Source organism: Vigna unguiculata, chromosome 7 (genome assembly GCF_037176805.1).
Source record: "Vigna unguiculata cultivar grain cowpea cultivar isolate G323 ecotype 2 chromosome 7, ASM3717680v1, whole genome shotgun sequence".
NCBI lineage: Eukaryota > Viridiplantae > Streptophyta > Magnoliopsida > Fabales > Fabaceae > Vigna > Vigna unguiculata.
In genome coordinates this window covers 5,866,328-5,887,931 of record NC_140798.1, presented here as the reverse complement: position 1 = coordinate 5,887,931, position 21,604 = coordinate 5,866,328, and the positions used below count along the sequence as shown (strand labels likewise).

The 21,604-nt window shown below is 30.1% G+C and overlaps 1 protein-coding gene across 1 annotated transcript; it reads left to right on the top strand.

The window, feature by feature from the left end:
* The first annotated feature begins 1,836 nt into the window (after window positions 1-1,836).
* On the top strand, window positions 1,837-15,498 carry LOC114191635 (exocyst complex component EXO70A1-like). The gene is made up of 12 exons (XM_028080934.2): window positions 1,837-2,178; window positions 3,342-3,437; window positions 4,380-4,585; window positions 5,306-5,563; window positions 10,093-10,231; window positions 10,304-10,516; window positions 12,463-12,668; window positions 13,509-13,706; window positions 13,792-13,891; window positions 14,361-14,470; window positions 14,562-14,708; window positions 15,249-15,498. The coding sequence occupies exons 1-12, from the start codon at window positions 2,017-2,019 to the stop codon at window positions 15,364-15,366; spliced, it is 1,953 nt and encodes a 650-aa protein (XP_027936735.1). The 5' UTR covers window positions 1,837-2,016; the 3' UTR covers window positions 15,367-15,498.
* Window positions 15,499-21,604: the final 6,106 nt, after the last annotated feature.

Sequence of the window (21,604 nt, the reverse complement as noted above, 5' to 3'; positions counted from 1 at the left end):
TCTGTTAATACATAGTCATACATAAATTTACGGTTATCGTTACTATGTCTAACCTAAACCAGATGAGAAAAGCAAAAAGTGTCGGACGTAAATGACTTTTTTGTGTTAATGATTCAACCACATCTTTATATATATATATATATATATATATATATATATATATATATATATATATATATTTCACTTGTTTTTGTACTTTTTACAAAAACTGTGTTTACTTTCTGTTGATAATGTGATTGCTTTATTTGATAGACACACTTGTAACAAAATATTATTTCATCCAAACTTGATATTGTTGTTATGATATAAATAATAAGATGTTTTATCAATATTATTCTACTCAATAAACATTAGAACATCGTTTATGAAACTATTAAAATAAAACCAACTTAATTAGATTGTTCATGATTAAATAATTTTGTCTAACAAATTAACGTTGTCCTTTCAAACAATGTGAGAAGTATCTATAAACAATTGCATTAATTGGTTAACATTTGGCTAAATGTGTCTGGAAATCACATATCTCTCCACAATAACCCAATTTATTAAATTAAACCTTATACATTATTTTTAACACATAATAACTAGAAGGATTGGTGATGAACATGACAAATCATTCTAAATATAGTTTATGGATTTTTTTTTCAAATACTTTTATATAGAACACATGCAATTAACTTTTTTCTGTCCGATGTATGATATAAATAACCAAAATCAGCTTTCAAAATCTTGAAATGCAAAAATAAACTTTTTAGAAGTTAGAAGAAAAGTCCAAACGTAAGAAAATAAAAAATAAAAATAAAGGACCAAAAAGTAGAATAATCTATAATTAAATAATATTGTAAGACCATGCGGATTCATTTAACTTATATTATTTATTTTATTTAACTTGATTTTAATTTTTATGTGCTGTTTACTTATGATATTTATACTAAATAAATAAATAAATCAAAATTTTCCTACTAATAGCATGAATGAAAATTTGGATCAATAACAAAATCAGTCATTAATTCCTAAGTCCAATACTTTTAAAACTTTTATTATATTGTCCATTATAAAATTTATTTTTTATCGTAATATACAAAATGATAGAAAGTTCAAATTATGGAAACCAATCACCAATACAAAGCAAGATATATGACTGGTACTTTTACTAGTCATAAATAGGACCATTTCAACTTTTTTGTTAATCCTTATTCAAGATATAACTTTTTGTGAGGAAATCAAAATCTATCAATTGTATAAATATCAAAATTGCTACGAATTATTTTCATTTTAAATGATAAAAATATAATAGAAATATATCTTTTTCACTCATCCTGTCAATCATTAAAACGACGTTTATTTGATAAGATTGAAATAAAAAAATTGAATGGTCCGTCAACAATTTATTTATTTTGTTTACTTATCTCTTCTACTCTTTCTTTTTCATTTTTTAAATCAAATATCTTTAATTTATTTAAACCTTTTTTTTTATCGTAAGCACTTATTTATTTTGTTATACTTTTAAACAAACCAAACATTTAAGCATACTTTGGGTTTCTATACTTTATTTATTTATTTTGAATTATTTATAATTTTGTTAACTTTAGATCTAACACGATATTAGAAAAAAAATATTATACTCATATGGCCATTTTAAATGATTGAAAGGGTGGGAACTACGTAAATCTTTACAAAATGTATAAAAATAAAAATTTAAATAAAATTATATTATAATTAAAACATTTTTTTTCATTACTTCTTAAACAAACAATTTTCCTTTCCACTTTACTTCTCTTTTAATTTTTGTTTTTTCTCCCGTGTATAAAAAGTGGTGGCAAACGTCACAAAGCATGAAAATTGAAATTTCACCGAAAGTCCAAAACAGACAAAGTGCGTAAAACTGGTGACAGCAGTCTTCGCAGGTGACGGTGTTTTCCATTTCAACTTTCAATTGTTTCCGTGTTAGCAAAAGAACAAATCCAAATCAAAATTCAGAAGCAGAAGAAGAAGATTTCAGAAGAGGAAGAAAAGATGGTAATGGCTGTGGCTAGTGGTGACTTGCTGAGTGAGAAAGCTTCGGCTATGAGAGCGTCTCTGGAGAGAAGCCAGACCATCACCGACGACGTCGTTTCGATTCTGGGCTCCTTCGACCACCGCCTTTCCGCCCTGGAAACCGCCATGCGACCTACCCAGGTCACTCATTCGACTCAAAATCGTTTTTTTCTTAATTGGGTCTTTCAGTTTTTGCAAGGTTTCGAAAAAGTTCTCTGTTTTGGTGTCTGCTGCAAAGTCAAGGATTTGGAGGTCTCCATGCCTTTAATTGTGGTTGCATGGTTGCATTTGTCTATAGTTTCTCACAATATAAGAGATCGCGGCGAAATTGAGACCACAGCTGGAAACAGAGACTTTGTTTGAAATCTTGTAATGGAAACTCTGTTAACATTTGTCTGTAGTTTTTCACAATATTAGAGATCGTGACGATAGTAGGGAACAGAGACCTTATCTGGGGTCTGATATTAATCTGTTACGGTCTGATAATTTCAAAAATCTTTTACAATGGATGGAAGACTCATTTGACTAAAGCAAGACCCAAAATAGTTTTTTTTTTTTTTTTTGAGATTCATATCAGGGTCTCTGTGACTGCAACTGTGGTCGCATTTGTCTGAAAATTTTCACGGTACCAAAGATCGCGAGGAAATCAGATTGCAGTAGCGAACAGAGACCTTATTTGGGGTCCTACAGTATCAAAGATCGCGACAAAATTGTGACTGCAGTAGTAAACAGAGACCTTGTTTGGGGTCTATGCGACTGCAACTGTGGTTGAATTTGTTTGCAATTTATTACAATATCAAAGATCGCAAGGAAATGGTAACTTAAGTTCCAAACAGAGGATCTTATCTGGGTCCTCTGGGATTGTAAGTGTGGTCATATTTGTCTGTACTGTCCTTCAATACAAAGGATAGCGATGAAACGGTGTCTTGTGGTTATGCAATCCCAATTTTGGCGGCATTTGTTTGCAATTTCTGACAATGTCAAAGATCACAGCAAAGTCTGTCTGTGTTCACAAATGAATACCTTACTTGGGGTGTTTGTGACTGTAATTGTCACTGCATTTATCTGTAATGTCTTGCAACACAATGAAACTGTGACTACAAACAAAGACCTTAGGTTCTTTGTGATTGCAACTGTGCCTGCATCTGTCAGCAATTTCCCACTTTATCAAGGACTCAACATTATTTCTTGCTTAGCTTTTAAGGAACTTCTGGGTTTTGCCTTTTCTTCTTTTTCAAGATACTCCCATGTGCTGCTGGATGTGTGGTAGGTTTCCTTTTCTTATTTTGTGTTTGGTTTTGCAGATCAGAACACATTCTATTAGGAAAGCTCACGAGAACATTGATAGGACTTTGAAGTCTGCAGAGGCCATATTGGCCCACTTTGATCAATATTATCAGGTTCCATTCTTCTGGTGGTTACAATTGCTAATCATTAACTGTTTGAAATTTTGAATCACCTCATGATCTGCTTCACTCTATAAAGTATTCTATTTCTTTTGAAAATTGTTCCATCCTTAGATCTGGTTAAGATGCTGATCTGGGTAAAAGGATTTAGAATTTAATTTTATTTGTCAATGCTTTGTCATGGCTCCCTTCACAGTGCTAATATGTTGTCAAATGAAATGCAAGTGTTTGTGAACGAATCTGATTCTAGCTTCTGTATCATACAAGTTTCTGAAAAATCAAAGCAGAAAATTCTGAGAGAAGTTGGATGAAGAGGAAGATTAAAAATGATAAACAAATGGGCTGACACAGCCCTCCTCTTTCATTTGAAGTTGGAATTGGCTGTGTAAAGATTTTGCTAAAAAGCATGACAAAGGCAATTACTGCAAATATATAATGATTATATTATATGTAATACAATGATACAATTGTTACATCATGATGCAATAACCTAAATAATAATTTCAATTGTAGGTTAATACACATTTTCAGATTTGGTGGGAAGAAAAAATTTCACTGGTTTTCAGTTTATCATGTAAGTTTTATTAGGAAATGTCCTACCCCAGATAGAACCTCTTTTAGTGCCTGATAACAATCTTTAGTTAGGTGTGCAAGTGTTATCGAGTGAAAACTTAATCATACCAAAGGGATGTTCAGAAATATTAGTGTTTGTTTTATTTATATTTTTATTTTGCATCTTGCTAATCATATTCTTGTGTGTTTCTTCATAAATTATTTCATCATTCTTTGTCCTATATGATGTGTTAAAGCACTACCCTAGTCATGGGTTTTTTGAAATCAGTTTCTCATTTATCCTTCTTCTGCTTCTGTTTTACCAGCTTAAGGAATTTCCTTCCACTGTCATATATATGGTGTTCCCATTGGTTTAATATGCAGGCAGAAGCAAAAATAATTAAAGGTCCACATGAAGATGTGAAGAGCTATCTTGAAGCAATTGATCAGCTGCGACGAAACATTAGATTTTTTAACAATAAAAAGGGTTTTAAGAATGATGATGGTATTGCCATCCGTGCCAATAATTTGATAGCCGAAGCTATTTCTAAGCTAGAAGAAGAGTTTAAGCGTCTATTATCGTCTTACAGGTTTGTGTTTATTTTCTTAATGTTGTTGATTTTTTACATTTCAACCAAAAGTTCATTTTCTTGCATAAACTAAATCACCATTGTGGTTCCCGCACTCAGATAAATGATGTTTCATTAGATAAATCAATCTTAAATAAATAAAGTAATCTGGTAACGGTCAGGTCCTTTAACTTCTAGCTGCTAACATATAAGCCACTTTTCTGTCATTATTTCGTTATTTATGTATAATTTGGTTTTTAAATGAGCCCAATGTCAACTGATGATCCACGTAGCTAAAGTCCATCTTGTGGGATATCGTTGTTGTATAATATGAATGGCATGGTCTTATGAATAGGACTTAATAATATTTGAAATACAACTTTTATGAAATGAATTTAATCCATTTTGAAGTATGCTGATATTGCTCTCTTGTATCATCCACCTAATTGTTATATTTATATAAAGGTTTGGTATTTTTGTTGTAGTAGGTCTTGTGCTTATAACTTTCAACGGTCTATTGTGTGACCAAGATTATAGGGTTGGTAACGACTTGATGATGTCCTTAATAATATTAATCATAGAAATATGTTTAAATTATGTAGGAAAATGATTACCTGGTGTAGAATCACATTTGTATTCTTGAGGAACCTTTGACATTTTGTTTGACAAAATAGTTCAGTTTGTTTTTCAATGAAAAATATATTAAGTTATTTAGCACCATGCCTTGTTCTCTGTTTCCAGCAAACCTGTGGAGCCTGAACGCCTCTTTAGTTCTCTTCCAAACACAATGCGACCTTCATCAGCATCACCAGGCCATGATGATGATTCCAGCAGCAAGAATCATTCTTACATGCATTCTGAGCCACATAAAAATAATGCCGATACTGTTGTATACACACCTCCTGTTCTTATACCACCAAGAATATTGCCGTTGCTCAATAATTTAACTGAGCAAATGGTTCAAGCTGGTCACCAACAACAGTTGCTCAAAATATACAGGTAGAGCTTCTCCTATTAACTTTTTTCACAGTGAAAGGAAAAAGAAATTGCCTTGTTTTGTTCCTCTAGTTATGCATATTGCAAAACAACCCTGAACTGTAAAGTGAGCTTTTATAATGCTTTTTATTGTGTAAATTTATAAATTTTGTTTATCCTGTTGTTTTGGTTGCAATAAGTTTTGGTTTCTATAATTCCTTTGAGTTATGTTGTTTTGTAACAGAGAAAGTGATACTGGCAGATCTTAAGGAAATATTGAATATTTGAAGAAATTATTTTGAGAAAAAATAGCCAGAAATTAGTTAGTGGAAGGAGTCAATTCACTGAATCTTGGCGGTCAAGAATAAGGAGAGGCAGTAGAAGAGGGTGAAAGGTATGAAAAGGAGTTTCCAAGAAGATGTTGGACCAAGAAAGTAGAATTACACTTTTGAGGGTCAAGATCACAAGAAAATTTGTTTTTGAAGTTCAACCAATTAGACCTACAGAGCGGTTATATTTGGCCTTGATAAGTTATGGAGGGTACTGCTGCTGTACACTGATTTTAATATTGCAAAAAATCAAGAATCTTTCTTTAAAAGGTTTTCTGGAGGCTTTGATGAGGAGATTTGGAGACAATGGTTGGGGTTTGGTTTATGAAAGAATAGCCTTGTTGAGACAAACTGATGGTGTAGAAGAGTACATACAAGAATTTGAGCTTTCAGGTGCACAAGCTAATCCAAACGAGATAATTGTTGGGGTTTTTCTTTGATTGGGTTGTGCCATGATATCAGGAGTTTGTTGTCCACATAACCCTCACGAATTGACACAAGTCATGGGGGTGGGTGGGCCGGGAGGTGGAAGATATTATGAAGTATATCTGGGGTTATGATGAGGGTGTACAGAAAAGTGGGATAGGTGAAGTTTCTAGATTTTGATATGTAGGGAGAGGAGTTGTTACAATAGGTGGTTCAATGAGTGCCTCAATAATTTGTATGCCTTGAATAGTGGAGTTTGTAGTATTTCGAACATGGGGGCACAAAACACTCAAGGTTCAATATCTTAATCTTCAAAATCCAATTGGCTAGTGGCTAGAAATATGGATAATAAAAATATCTCTTATGCTGAATTTGTGCAAAGGAGGAAGGAAGGGTGTTTTTGATGTGCAAGAGCATATGCTCTAGGTAATCACTGTCCTGAAAAGAGTTTGAATGTGACAATCATTGGGGAAGTGGTGAGAGATGCTGAGATGGAGAAAAAGCTAACGAAAGAAGAAAAGGAAATGGAAGAAGGGGATGAGGTTGACTGTCAATGGATGGATAGGGAAATTTTTAGTTGGAGGATTTTCCAACCTCATGTCATAAAGCTTATTGGGGAATTCTTTTGGCAAAAGGTGATGATATTTGTTAAAATAAAGGAGAGGCATAGGCTGAATCCATAATGTGTATACAGCACATAGGGTTATGCATTTCTAAATAGGAAAATACAAAGAGATGGGCCTAAGCCTGTTACATACATCTAACACTCCCCTTCAAACTAGTGCATATAAATTGTATGTACCAAGCTTGTTACTAATATAATCAGTTCTAATTTCCTTAATGATTTAGTAAAAACATCTGTTAGTTGAGCATTATAATTAACATACTCAATCTTGATTTTTCATACAATATTTTCTTGAGTAAAACACTAATATGTAACAATCAAGCTACTCTTTATATTAGCTCAAATCCCATCTTTCATGAAAAGACCATGTTAAAATAAAAGAGAGAGGCCTATTAAAATAAAAGAGAGAGGCATAGGCTTAATCCCTAATGTGTATAGAGCACATAGAGCTATGGATTTATAAATAGGAAAATACAAAGATGTGGGCCTAAACCCGTTACATCTAAGTTCTAAAAATATTAATTGATAGTGGAGTGATGAGATACTAAAAATGAAAAAAAAGTGTAATTTTCATTTGATTTTTAGACTAGCAAGAATAAACTAGTTATCCTTAGTATTAGTTAATTGGTTTAATCAGGCCTTTGGTCCCCATTTTCGTAACAAAATCTCAATTTGGTCTCTCTATTTTTTTTTTGTCTCAATCTGGTCCCTTCCGTTAATGGTACAGTAACGCCGTTAAAGGGGTGTCATGTGTCAGTTCCTGGATTTTTTGACCTTTATTTTATTTTTTGAATTTAAAAAAAAATAAAAATTGCCATGTATCAAGCTGTCATTGTGCCACATGACAGTGACAATGACATGTGTCACTTATATGTCAGCTGTCATTTCCATTTTTTCAATTTGGTCCCTTTATTTTAATTTTTGTCTCAATTCAGTCTCAATTTTTGTAAAAATTCAGCAATTTTGTCCTTCTCCAAATTGAAATCAAATTTAATTTCTATATAAATGTACACAAATATTTTTATCAAAATTGATATTTTAAGTAAATATTTTTAACAAAATTAAGTTCATTTAATTAATATTTTACATTCAACTTTATTTAAAATTGTTTTAAAGTTGTTAATAGAAATAAAATTCATAAATTAACTAGTTCATGTAACAATAAAAAACATATAAATTTAAAGTTTGAAAACAATTTTAAGTAAAGTTGAATGTGAAACACAAATTTAAATAAACTTAGCTATGTTAAAAATATATAATAAAAATATCAATTTGAATAAAAATATCAAATTTAATTAAAACATTTATATAAAAATTAATTTTTGTTTCAATTTAGAGAGGGACCAAATTGCACTATTTTTACAAAAATAGGGACTAAATTGAGACAAAAATTAGAATACAGGGACCAAAATGAGATTGAGGAAATGACACCTGGTATAATATTGACACCTGACATTATCACTGTCACACCACTTTGTCATTGTGGCACGACGACAGCTTGACACGTGACACATTTTTTTATTTTTTTAAAAAAAATCAAAAAAATAAATAAAAAAATAAAAAGAAATCAAAAAATTGAGGAACTAACACGTGGCACCCCATTTAACGCTGTTACTGTAGCATTAACGGAAAGGACTAAATTGAGATCAAATTTTCCAAAACAGGAACCAAATTGAGATGAAAAAAAATAGAGGACCAAATTGAGATTTCGCTACGAAAATGAGGACCAAAGGCATGATTAAATCTAGTTTATTCTATGTTTTGTTTGGATAATCTCTTCTCATTATATTCTCAATATAAAGAAGCTCATCTACTCATTTTTATAACTTCAATTAAATAAAAATATGTGAGTTCTTATCTTGAATGTGTCATATCTTATGAATGTGTCATACCTTATCTGGCAAGTCACTACCTCCTTTGCATATCCTAGAGTAGTACTTCTTAGCTTATCTCTTTAGTGGCACATTGGTGGTTAATCAAAGTTCAGGAAGTATAGAGTTTTCTCTCTTAGGAGTTCTTAACTTGTGAGCAAGGTCGCAAGTGACAATTCCGCATACTTGCTTATCTCATTGGATTGATTGGCACAAGGTTCTTCCCAATTCCTAGCACTATTTTTCATTAACTGTTTGGGGGAAATTGTTGGAAACGTTTCATTCTCCTTAATCCTTGGTTAGTCGTTCATCAGTTGGTTATTGAAGCTTAGATCCAACATTTCTATGATTGATCCAATATTTCCCTAACATTTCCAGAAGCTTACATGTCAAATTCTGAAAATCTCCATGAAGCATTTCTTTGAAATTTGAATAATTCCATGAGTGATTTAGGCAGTGTTCATGCGAGCAACATGTTAGATGTAGTGGAAGAGGAAAGCTTGGATTCCTCAAAGGGACAAAAAAAGAGAAGAACATGATGCAGATTTGTATCATGGTCTTTAAAATTCCATTATATGGTTGATTAATTCTAGGGAACTGGGCAATTCCTCTTCTTATTGACAACCAAGTGTAAGACTGTCTGAGACCAACTCTGACTTTGAAAAAAAATCATTTGATACTTGTTGAGTATAATTTTCAGAAAAGTGTTTTCTACAGCAAAAGTTGTAAGTATGTCTTGCTCTGATACTTTCTTACTGGTGTTTCATTCAGAATGCAGCTGATGGTAACTTTCGTACTGCATTTATGAGTTTGTGTTCCAATGAAAATAGAATTTATGCATGGCTTATCAATTTCCACCCTTTAGTTGAGATATTTAATGTAGTGATAATTACTTTAGTAGTAATTCTAATTGTGGGAACTTAGATCTTCTACGTCTCATCCTATGTTTCTAGAGCTACTCCTTAAAGGCATATTCTGTTTACACACAAGGAATATCCTTTTGGAAATTCTTAAAACAAATTTCTCTATTCTTTAAGCTCTATGTTTTTATGTCCTTTTACGTTCTTTTGAGGTACTCATCAGATATGTATATAACATATACACAAAATCACAATTGTTCTCCTGCATAAGAATTATGTGTAATTACTTGTTTATGTCCTCGTGCTAATGCAGAAATTTAAGTCCTCTTTGAATTGTATGCCTCCCATACCTGTTTCAACTGTATTAAATGTTATCATTTGAATAAATAGTACTGTTGTTGAAATTATGATTATCACCATCTTCATCATCATCATTGTTCAGAGATACCCGTTCTAAAGTATTAGAAGAAAGCCTACAAAAGCTTGGAGTTGAGAAGCTGAACAAAGATGATGTTCAAAAGCTACAATGGGAGGTTTTGGAAGCCAAAATTGGAAACTGGATTCATTTCATGCGTATTGCTGTAAGATCACTGCCAAATTTGTTCATATGCTTTTACATATTTTTTGTTAAATATGCAATTGTACATGAACAGGTCAAATTGTTGTTTGCTGCCGAACGGAAAGTCTGTGATCAGATATTTGAAGGATTTGACTCGCTTGGTGATCAGTGTTTTGCTGAAGTAACTACAAACAGTATTTCCATGCTGCTTAGTTTTGGAGAAGCTATTGCCAAAAGCAAGAGATCACCTGAAAAGTTATTTGTGCTTTTGGACATGTATGAAATATTGCAAGAAATCCATTCAGAGGTATTTTCTTTTAAAATCCAAATTCTTGAATCTTGCTGCAACTTTGAGTCCATTGTGAAGGTTTCGTAAATCTTATAAGGTTAATTATAATTTATTTAATAATCAATAGCCAATTTTTAGGGGAGGCATATGTAGAATTGTGTGTTGCCGAGTTTGACACTTGTTTGTTGGACACCCTTTTGACCGGTGTCTGGCACTTCCTGTACACTGCTAACAGAAAAAAGGAAGACAAAATTAAAAGGAAAAGCTTATAAAATTGCAAGACTCAATATTCTTTTTAACCTTTGTTTCCATACGACTTCATTATTTATTTTCACTGACTAAGAGATATGTTTCTTAAAATTCTATTGTTAGGGCCAGTGTCATGGGGTAAATTGTAAAACTTTGCAAATTTGTTATGACAGTGTGAATTACATAAATCTTAATTCTCAACTAAATTTTGCATTTTAACTATATGTATTATTGATGTCTTTGCGTCCAATATTTATTTTTGACATTAGACGTTTTATGTTATCTATATCAAAATTGGTGCTTCGAAATTTATGATTTTCTTTAACTTTATTCCCCATAGAGTAATGTATATTTCAAGAAGGATTTTTCAAGAAATCCCAGTGTGTCACACCCACTTCATCTATTTACCTTCTAACACATAACAAATAGCTTTTTTCCCCAAGAAAATTGCCTAAATTGTACTGTAGTTCATTCATAACAAATTGGTTTATTGTTCTTCAATCAATAATTATGGTTAATGTTTTGCTTCATCTCAAGTTTAGAAGAAATAATTTCTCTCTTATTCAGTCTCTTTACATATATATATATATATATATATATATATATATATATATATATTTGTTGGATATATTTGGAAATAAGCATTGCCTATTCTAGGAAACAAATTCCTAAGATTGTGATATGCTAGTAATAAAATCAAGATACAACCAATATACAAAATTAAAAACAATAGAAATCAAATCTAAAACTTCCTAAAATATCTCCACACTTCAATATAAACATACAAATTCCATGTTTCTCAGGACAATAAGTCGGCACTTGGCTTGTCATCTCATTTGTTGATTTTCTTGTAAAGTGCACTTTAAGCCTAATTTAATTTCACAAATTTCTCTTGCTAGAGAATAGTAAGAATAGCTTAACTTAATTAGGTTATTTTTAAATAAGTAGCCCTTATCTGAAGTATCAAAACTGGAAGGCAGCAACTTGCAAATGGACCAACCACAATCTTCTAGCCTGTGTGCAACCCAAGGCTTAAGGAGGTGTGCCTTGAGCCACTGACTGCCTTCGTATTGTATTATTAAAACTGAAACGTGCATGTCCAAACCGGAAGGCCAGCAACCCTCTTCTCTGTTACTTTATTTTTGTCATTGTCAGTTAATTAGTTTTTGTTATTTGTTATTATTGAAAGGTAAACAACTCTGTGTACTTTTTGAACATATATGAACTGAAAATTGAGAATTCTATAACTTAGATCGTTCTGTATGTGTGGGCTATCTTATGTTATTACTATGGTATGCTTTATTGTAAAGTTGGAACGCTATTATAATCTTAATATTATCATGGTATAAGGCCAATTCCTATTAGTTATGATTCATATTTACTGTTCTTACTTGACTTTGTCACAACTAAATAATAATGCCATTTTAAGTATATATGAAAAGCCACTCACACGTGCTTTAAGGGATGGAATTTAGTTTATTATTGGTCAAAGAGAGTCTCTTTCTAGGTTTTACTCCCAACTGTTTTCTTCAACCTGTGATACTATTTCGCCTCAACCATGGTAGTTATGGTGTCTCTCTTCCAAGATGTCTGATATATATATTGTGTGTTCAGCTCATGCGATGTAGGTTTTTACGGCTGTTTTGTATGTGGTTGGAAGGCATAATTCAATAATTGTAACATATTATCAACCTTTTCTATGGACAAATTTGCAGATTGAAATACTCTTTAAAGGCAGAGCTTGCTCCAAAATAAGAGAAGCTGTAATGGGTTTGACAAAACAGCTTGCACAAACAGCCCAGGAGACCTTTGGAGATTTTGAAGAAGCAGTTGAAAAAGATGCTACAAAGACTGCAGTAACTGATGGAACTGTCCATCCTTTGACAAGCTATGTGATTAACTATGTGAAGTTTTTATTTGAGTAAGTTCACATATGCTGCATTCTGCTTCAAATTCTCTTGCATATTCTTGAAATTATGTCATTTTATATTGTTTTCATGGTGTGAAAAAGCTACATCTACATTTAATAAGGATTTGTAGAATTTATTTTAGGTTTTCTTAATCTTTTTGTGGGTACAGCACAGTTTTCTTCAATTTCTTTTGCAAATCTTCGCTTGTTTGATTTATTTGTTTGTAAGGTACACTAAAAATTAGTCATTCACTTAAGGGTTCATGAGTCCGAAAACTCCTTTTCCTGGAAAGTTGGAAGTATTAAAAAGTTGTGTTTTGGTAATTGGTACAGGTTTGGGGAAAGATTTAGCTTGCATGTGTTAGAAAGATGATTCCTTGAATGTATATCATTAATAATTTTTATGTATGTTCTCCTGCAAGAATAAGCAGGGAGATGCTGAATTTGCATCAAATTTCACAATGCTGACTAGATCATTTGTGACTGTGAAGGGGGTACTATGCTGCAGCATGCCTGGACTTTCACTAATTTGTTGTGTTCAACGATGTCTGATCTTTACCGAATCATCCTGTTGATTTTTCTTTTGTACTAGTTTGAGTTTTGTTTTCCAAACCTGATGTCTGATCTTTACCAAATCATCCTGTTGATTTTTCTCTTGTACTAGTTTGAGTTTTGTTTTCCAAACCTATTGATGTTCAAATGAAGGGATAATGCTTAACGTACTTTCTAACACTATGTGAGGATAATGCTTAACGTACTTTCTCCTTTTTATTGTCATTGTAAATCATGCCTCTATCTACCCTTGAGATCTTGAAATATTTAATCATACCCAAATTCACTAAATATTTGCAGCTATCGGTCTACCTTAAACCAACTTTTCCAAGGGATTGAAGGTGAAAGTGATTCTTCACAGTTAGCTTCTGTGACCATGAGAATATTGCAAGCTCTTCAAACCAATTTAGATGGGAAATCTAAGCAATATAAAGACCCTGCTTTGACACACCTATTTCTCATGAACAATATTCATTATATTGTCAGATCAGTTCGAAGGTATGTCATCCAAATGTCCTTTTTAATTTTACTGCATCTTCTGCCAGTTCAGAATTGTTGTTCTCTTAATTCTTTTCTAATTTAGGTCTGAAGCGAAGGATTTGATGGGGGATGATTGGATACAACGACATAGGAAAATTGTGCAACAGCATGCCAATCAATACAAAAGAAATGCTTGGGCAAAGGTGATTTTCTTATTGATTGAGATGACCACTTTATGCCTTGCAGTTGCAGCTATCATGGATGCTACCTCAGTTTTTTGTTATATCCTAGAATTATTATTATGAAAGGAAGAAGGTAGTGAGGGATTCATTCTTTAGTAGATTCAGATATGTTAAACTATAGGAAAGAGAGAGACAATGAGCTGAAACTATATAGGATGTGATCCTTATCTTTATAATTATAACATACAAATTTGTTCATTTAGCATCCTACCTTTTCTACAAGAATAAATTGTGTATTTAGCATGAGTACACAATCAGAGCTATTATGTTTATCTTTCTATCAAATTTGTTCCTGAGAAGTAATTTCTTCCTTTCTGTTTTTGTTGAACTCTGTGCCCATGATATAGAACACAATGTCACCAATTCTCCATTGATTTGCAATTACTTTAGAAGCTATTTTACATTCTGATGACTTTCTTTCTATTGGCAGATTCTTCAATCCCTCTCTATTCAGGGCCTCATCTCATCAAGTGGTGGCGGTAGTACTGCTGGTGGTGATGGTGGCAGTAGTGGTGCTTCAAGAGCAGTTGTTAAAGAAAGGTAGGTTTTTTGTTGCTTCATTTGGGTTGCTATTTAAGAAGTAAAGCCTCTGTCGTTCTTTTCTCACTTGTCACTGCGTCTGTGTTCTCAGGTTTAAGGCATTCAATACTATGTTCGAGGAACTTCATCAGAAACAATCTCAGTGGACAGTACCAGACACAGAGTTGCGAGAATCTCTCATTCTTGCAGTTGCTGAAGTCTTGTTGCCTGCCTATAGATCATTTGTGAAACGTTTCGGGTGCGTATTCTCCTTTTAACCAATTATAGCAATACTGATATGAATAAAAAGCCTTGATTCGAGGTCAAGGAACCTCCTACAGAAAAAGGGCAGAGAATAGATGAAAACTTTCTTGTTATTCTTTCATTCATTCCTTCATAGCATTTATAAGACAGGGAATAACAGACTCATAACAAACCCACTAAAATATTGACACGTAATATATCAATATTCCCTCACTCACTCCCCACGTATCAAAGTTTGTAATCCACTAAATATTTTGGCATCCTGCCAACCCTTGTTGACGTCATTGGGTCAGCTGCCTCATTGATCTGGTGGATGGTGTTGATTTCTTCATTTGGGCCTGTACTGCTATCAAATACACTCTCTAGTATATACTCTTTTTAACTCTTAACTATTACATGAAATTTATTAGAAAGTAAGTGATTCTCAACAGTTCCACAATAGTTAAGAATGTGCTAAGAGTATTGTTAACATTTTTGTAACAATTTTTTACGAGATTGTTTAGCTATAAATCATAACTGAGATTATGGTTTTCAGGCCTCTGGTGGAGAATGTAAAGAGTAGTCAGAGGTACATCAAATACAGTGCTGAAGATCTAGAGCGAATCCTAGGTGAATTTTTTGAAGGAAAAAACATGAATGATTCCAAGCGGTAATAGTGTGAAGATTTTACATTGCCCTATATATCTATATGTACTTTTAATGTCTTAATTTTATCCCTTTTGAGATGCATATATGTAATAAGGCATACCCATTCAAATTCAAGAGGGAGTTTCTTCCATTTTTCATTTTTTGATGACCCTAACTTATTGTACATTAGAAACAAGCTATATGCACAGAAGTGATGGGATCTATAAGTAACATAATCACAAATCATAGCAATAAATAACAAACTAAACGTGTGCTGAATCACAAATCAGAAATGAGAAATGAGAAATGAGAAAACGGAGGTTGATGTTGTTAGTTATAATACTCTTATGAGCATGTTTTGAAGGGATATTTTAGTGTTCTGGTTTATAAGGATATGTCTAAGATGCTTCAACCCTTGACATCTTTTGGGGGATTTTCTGATTTTAAGAAGAACCAAGCAATGGGCTACTTCAATCTTCTCATTCCTTCCATTTCATTGAAACATGTTTAAGAAGAACCCTTGACATTTTTTTGGTTAAATATATTTTTGGTTCCTCAAGTTTTAGTGAATTTTAGAATTATTTCCTCATCGAAATTTTATACCAATTTAGTCATTCATCTTTAGAAATACCTGGATTTAATTTTTTTTACTAAATTTTGTTAAGTTTATTTGATATTTTAAACACATTTTATGATTATATTTGAGTTAATATCGAAGCGAAAATGTGTTTAATAGTATAAATAATTCAAATACTATCATAAAATACGTTTGAAATGTTAAATAAACTTAATAAAATTTGGTTAAAAAGATTAAATTCATACATTTTTAAAGATAAAGAACTAATTTGGTCAAAATTTTTGAAAAGAGACTAATTTTAAATTTCACTTAAACTTAAGAAATTAAAAATATATTTAATTTTTATTTTTTTTTAATTTAGTATATGCTTTAATTGAAAAGCTGATTAGAAGACAATAAATAAGGGCTGCCACTTCCTGCACCGCATTTATTTTTTCAGCACCTCCGTAAATTTTCTAATACCATTCTACCCCTGACTAAAAAGTAAAAAGACTATATTTTATTTAAACAAAGTCTAGAAAACACAAGTGTTAATTCAATTCAATCAATTGATTCCAAATATATATACCGGAAGCATCTTCTGGTGACATATATAAAATACTATTTGACAAGATTTGAAAATTTAAAACAAAGTCTATAGTACGAGCATTATATTATTTGGTTGTTTAATTTGAATTGCTTCAAAGAATAAAATTATATAATTGGGATTTATTCGATTTAATTCACATGGTGGCTTGCTGTACAGTTCACAATGCAGTGACATATACTAAGCATGTGCTTATTATGATTATCTTTTCATGGAAAATTCTCTTTTTGACTGGTCATATCCTTTGTCACTGCCCTTAGATCAGAGGGCACACCCTCCTACAAATAATTTTAAAGGTCACATTGAGGAACTTTATAAATACTTCATTTTACCTCCACTTTTCTTTATCACTTTCTAATAATTGTTTAATTTTTATCATCTATTAAACTTTAGCATCACATTTTTCCAATTATGCACTTGTCAAAGAAAGAAAAATACTAATGTCTAAATGTCAAACAATAAATGGGGATGACATACATTAATAAAATTAATATTTTAATAAAAATAAAAGAGCTTAATTCTTTTTCTTGATTCTTTACTATATTTCTCTCTTCTTTCAGTAGATTATTTACCTATTTTATTCTTTCTGCCATTTTAATAAATATTATCTTTAATATTTATAAAAATTCGAGGATTAAAAACATACTTTAACCCTTTATTTTTTAAGTTTTATTGTATCATTCTTAAAACTTTGTTTAAAAAATAATGTCAAGTTCACACTTTAGTTATTTTTTTATATTTAATTATTGATATTGAGAAAAGAATTGTTTTTCTATTATTCAAAGTTTTAAGTTTTATATAATGTCAACCTATATCCTAATAAACAGTGGCGGATCTTGCCCAATAATATTTGGGGAAAAAAATGTACTCAAAATTTATATTTTTAATTATTGTCATACAATAAAAAATTAATATATAATTTAATATAACTGTAATACAAAACAAATCACACATAACTAAAGTATTGTTTTTTCAGATTCTTGAACTCATTAATAATTAAATAAAAACTAAAATTTTCAACTATTTCTTTTAATATAAATATGAAAACCTTTCTAAATAATTAATAGGAAATTTCTCATGTAACTCGTTGAACTTTAAGAAAAGGATCTTCTAATTGAACAATATGATCATGAGAATTTCCTTTTTTTCTTCAATAGTAAAAGAGAAAAAATGAAATTAAAAGAAAAAAATAATAAGTTTGTATCCAACTTTTTTTTAAAGCGAAAAAAAAAAACATGTGAGAATAAGAGATAAATCTAATATGTAAAAAAACTCAAAAAGATAATAAAAAAAGGATGTATCTTAATAAATATTTTTAATTTTTATTATATTTGATTTTATGTTTTATCATTTATTATAATTAAATGTTATACTTTATAAAAAATTAAAAAAATACCTAATTTAATAATCATATTTTTTTAATATAAACTACATATAATTTAAACTTTTTAAAACACATTAAAATTTTCTAAATTACATATAATATAAAAAAATTAGGAGGGGGCCATGGCCCCTCCCTGCCCCTCAAAACATCCTCCACTACTAATAAAGACAATATACTAGACTTAATTAATAAATTTGGATAACTTTAATTAAGGATCTATCAATTAATTTTATATTTTTCAATTAAGTTTTTATCATTTTATTGTTTTCATTATTTGATGACATGATTGTTATTTTGCCTTATCATCTCTAAAAAATTGTAACATTTTGTCGGTAATATAAAATGATATTTTTATTCGTATAAAAGGATAATTAAATTTTATTATTTTTTATACATGTTTAACAAGAATGATCCCATCAATGATAGTCATGCGATGATAATACAGGCAAGCTAGTCTCGTTTTGGCTCACCCCACATTTGACCTACAAAAAGTTGGTTGGGTTGATCTGTCCTGTACAAAAAATGCAGGTTAATTTTTCTAGTTCATTCCACATAACACTTAGCCCATGGATCTGGTCCACGGGTCTGCAAGCCATCCAGCATAAGGATTGTTTATTTTTCAATTTGTTATTTTGAATTAACAATAGCATAATATACAAAGAAGAAGAAAAATATAGTTTAAACCTAATCCATAAAATATTCATATTTGATTAAAATAAAATAATTATACCTTTTGTTTAAAATCGTCATGGAGTACTTGTCTTTCCATTTAATATTAAAAATATATAAACTTTTTTTTTGCAATTTAAATTTATGTGGACTATGGGAGCCACCCCACCTCGTCATTGACCTATGCGAACTGCAAGTTATAGGGACAAGACAAAACAAGTTAATGAGTTCAAAAATTCAGTCCACCCCACACATTTTCTTGCAAGTCAGTAAACTTGTTCACACGGTCCACCTTGCATTATCATGACTAGTTCCGAACAATCTCGAATACAAAATAAGTAAGATGACATATGAAGTAACATTTACACCACCAAATAAAAAAAAACAGTAAACAATCAATTTAAAACATATAAAATTTATCAATACTCCATTGAAATGAATTAAAAATACTAAAATTTACATAAATTTAAAATTTAATGAAATCTAAATATTAAAAAAAAGAGGATTTTTAAGATATCATTATATCTAAAAGAGTTAATATATATATATATGGTTATAAAGATGAAATTAATGATTTAGTTGTTTATAATACATATATGCTTCCGTACTTGATATGGTTGGCATAGTTAGTTAAGAATCCAAGGTCATAGTATGAGACTGTGTGAGATAGTGATGCCACAATTATATAGTATTCATTATTCAGAGTTGGAGATCCAAGAAATCCCTTACTTTCATGCACTAAATTCTTTCAATAGAAAGAAGAGATCAAAATTGTATTATTTTTTTTTCCCTCTCTTTTCCTAAAGACTGCAAAAGCTCAATGTGTGGAAACCTTGTCTCCATGCCAAACCCTCATTTGCCACTATCTCCCTTCACTCAAAAAGTTTATACAAACATTGATTCAAAGAAAAAAAGAGGAAAAGTTGCATTGCCTTTTGATGAGGAGTGTGAAATTTTAAATGTTAATTATAATTTCTTTTGTTTTCAAATGTGGTTGTAATTGTTATAAAAGCTTTAGTGTAGTGAGCCCTAAAAAGAAGGAAACTGGTGGGGTCATCTTCTTTTCAAATTCTCTTTTCCTACCATTCTTGTGATCTTTGGATCGTCTTCTTTCAATATCTTCATATTTTATGGAACCTTTTTTCTCGTCTCGGGATGAACACTTCAATCATAACTTCCACACTAACAACCACATTTTTATTTCAAAACATTTTCTTGTTATTAATTATTATCACAAAATATATATGTTTTGGAAAATTTGTTGTTGATTTGGTCTTCAAGTACATGAATTTGATCACCTTAACTTTTGAGGGATATTGATTGAGTTTATTTAATTTTTTGGTTTCATAAAAAACAAATTATCTTTAGTATTCGTATTTATTAGAGCTCATTTTTAAATTTCAAACATAATATTGCTTTAAAATAAATTGAATCAATTAAAATTTACTTAGATATTTCAATACATCCAATTTAGTACACACAACAAAACTCTTAATTAATGACAAATTTTAATGACAAAAATTGTGTAGAGACAAATTTTCTAATTAGACATCAAATTCTAGGTAATGTAAGTGATCAATTTAAACATCAATTTATAGTAGAAATTATTTTAGTTACTAATTTAAAGACCAATTATAATTCTTCAGAACTATTTTAGTTATTATAATTTTTAGTTCATAAATTGGTTATTATAATAACTAAATATTTTTTATCACTAAAATTGGTCATTATTTAATTTTTTTTATTGGTATTTTTCTTCTCTATATCTAAATTATCAAATTACAGAGAAAATTCCATCGGTGTATGTTTGGATAGGAGATTTTTATACGGTAACTTTTTATAGAGAATTTGAGTACTTTATAGTAGAATGTGTTAATTAGATAACAAATTTTAAAAGAAATTGAGATTTTAAAAATTTAAAAGAGTAATTCAATTATTTAAAATTAAAAAAAAATCAATTTTCATCTAAAAATGTAAAAAATTGAAATTTCTTTCTCACATCCATATTTCTCATTGTAATTTCATGTTGAGCTTTTATTTTGGTCAAATACATTAGTAATTTGATTTCATTGGATACAGTTTTGACCTCGAAAGTATAATAGATAATAAAGTCAAAGTCCCATTAAGGTCTCGTTTTCCAATCAATGAATATTAACATAGAATTAATGTTTTTTGAAACCATTTAATTCTACTTCTGTACCCTGGTTACTTCACTAATTAACTCTTTAAAATCCCAATTTCTTGGTTTTTGTTTCAATGTGTTGATAAAATTTGACTTTTATTAAATATTTATGGAATTATTAGGGTAAACAATTTAAATATTATAAATAAATAAAATAATAACTAAAAGATATCTTACTAAAAATGTATATTTATATTTTAAAAAAGTTAGTAAATATTATATAATATTAAAATCAAATTTCATAAATACAATTTTAAGTAGATGATAATAATATCTGTGTTTGGTCCGTGGATAAAATTCAGAAAAGATAATTAATATATGTAGATAGTAAATACTAGGTAGCGAGTATTTTAATAATCTTTTATAAACAAGTCGGGTGTAAATATCATCTATCTATATTCATGGGTATTCTTTATTCACATAAATTTAAAATTAAATTTTAATTTAGGTTTGATTAAGTTAAATTTAAGTAAAACTAAAATTTAATTTATATTTTATTTGATTAAATTTAATTAAAATTAAAATTTAATTTATATTTTATGTTATACTGCTTTTTGTGTGATCAATTTATATTTATAGGTCTTTTTTACATTAGTTGAAGTATTCAAAATAAATAAGAAATTCTTAATGCATATTTGTCACTCAACTAAATATTACTATATATGCATATATAAATGTTAGTTATACGGTTGCATCTAAATTGATTGGATTGCATATTGTTTTAGTGGGATTGAATACGATTTGATTGGATAAGATATTATTATATTATAATATATGCATATCGTTCCTCAGCTCGATTAAATTTATTTAGAGGTTTTATTATTTTTTTAAAATTATTTCTTTCGTTCCTAGTTTTGTAAGAAAAT

What these genes read in the sequence shown, in the direction of transcription:
- LOC114191635 (XM_028080934.2), top strand. Translation starts at nt 2,017, where the DNA reads ATGGTAATGGCTGTGGCTAGTGGTGACTTGCTGAGTGAGAAAGCTTCG. An exon ending in CCGCCATGCGACCTACCCAG is followed by an intron (nt 2,179 to 3,341) that starts GTCACTCATTCG and finishes TTGGTTTTGCAG; the next exon opens with ATCAGAACACATTCTATTAG. An exon ending in AGAGCAGTTGTTAAAGAAAG is followed by an intron (nt 14,471 to 14,561) that starts GTAGGTTTTTTG and finishes CTGTGTTCTCAG; the next exon opens with GTTTAAGGCATTCAATACTA.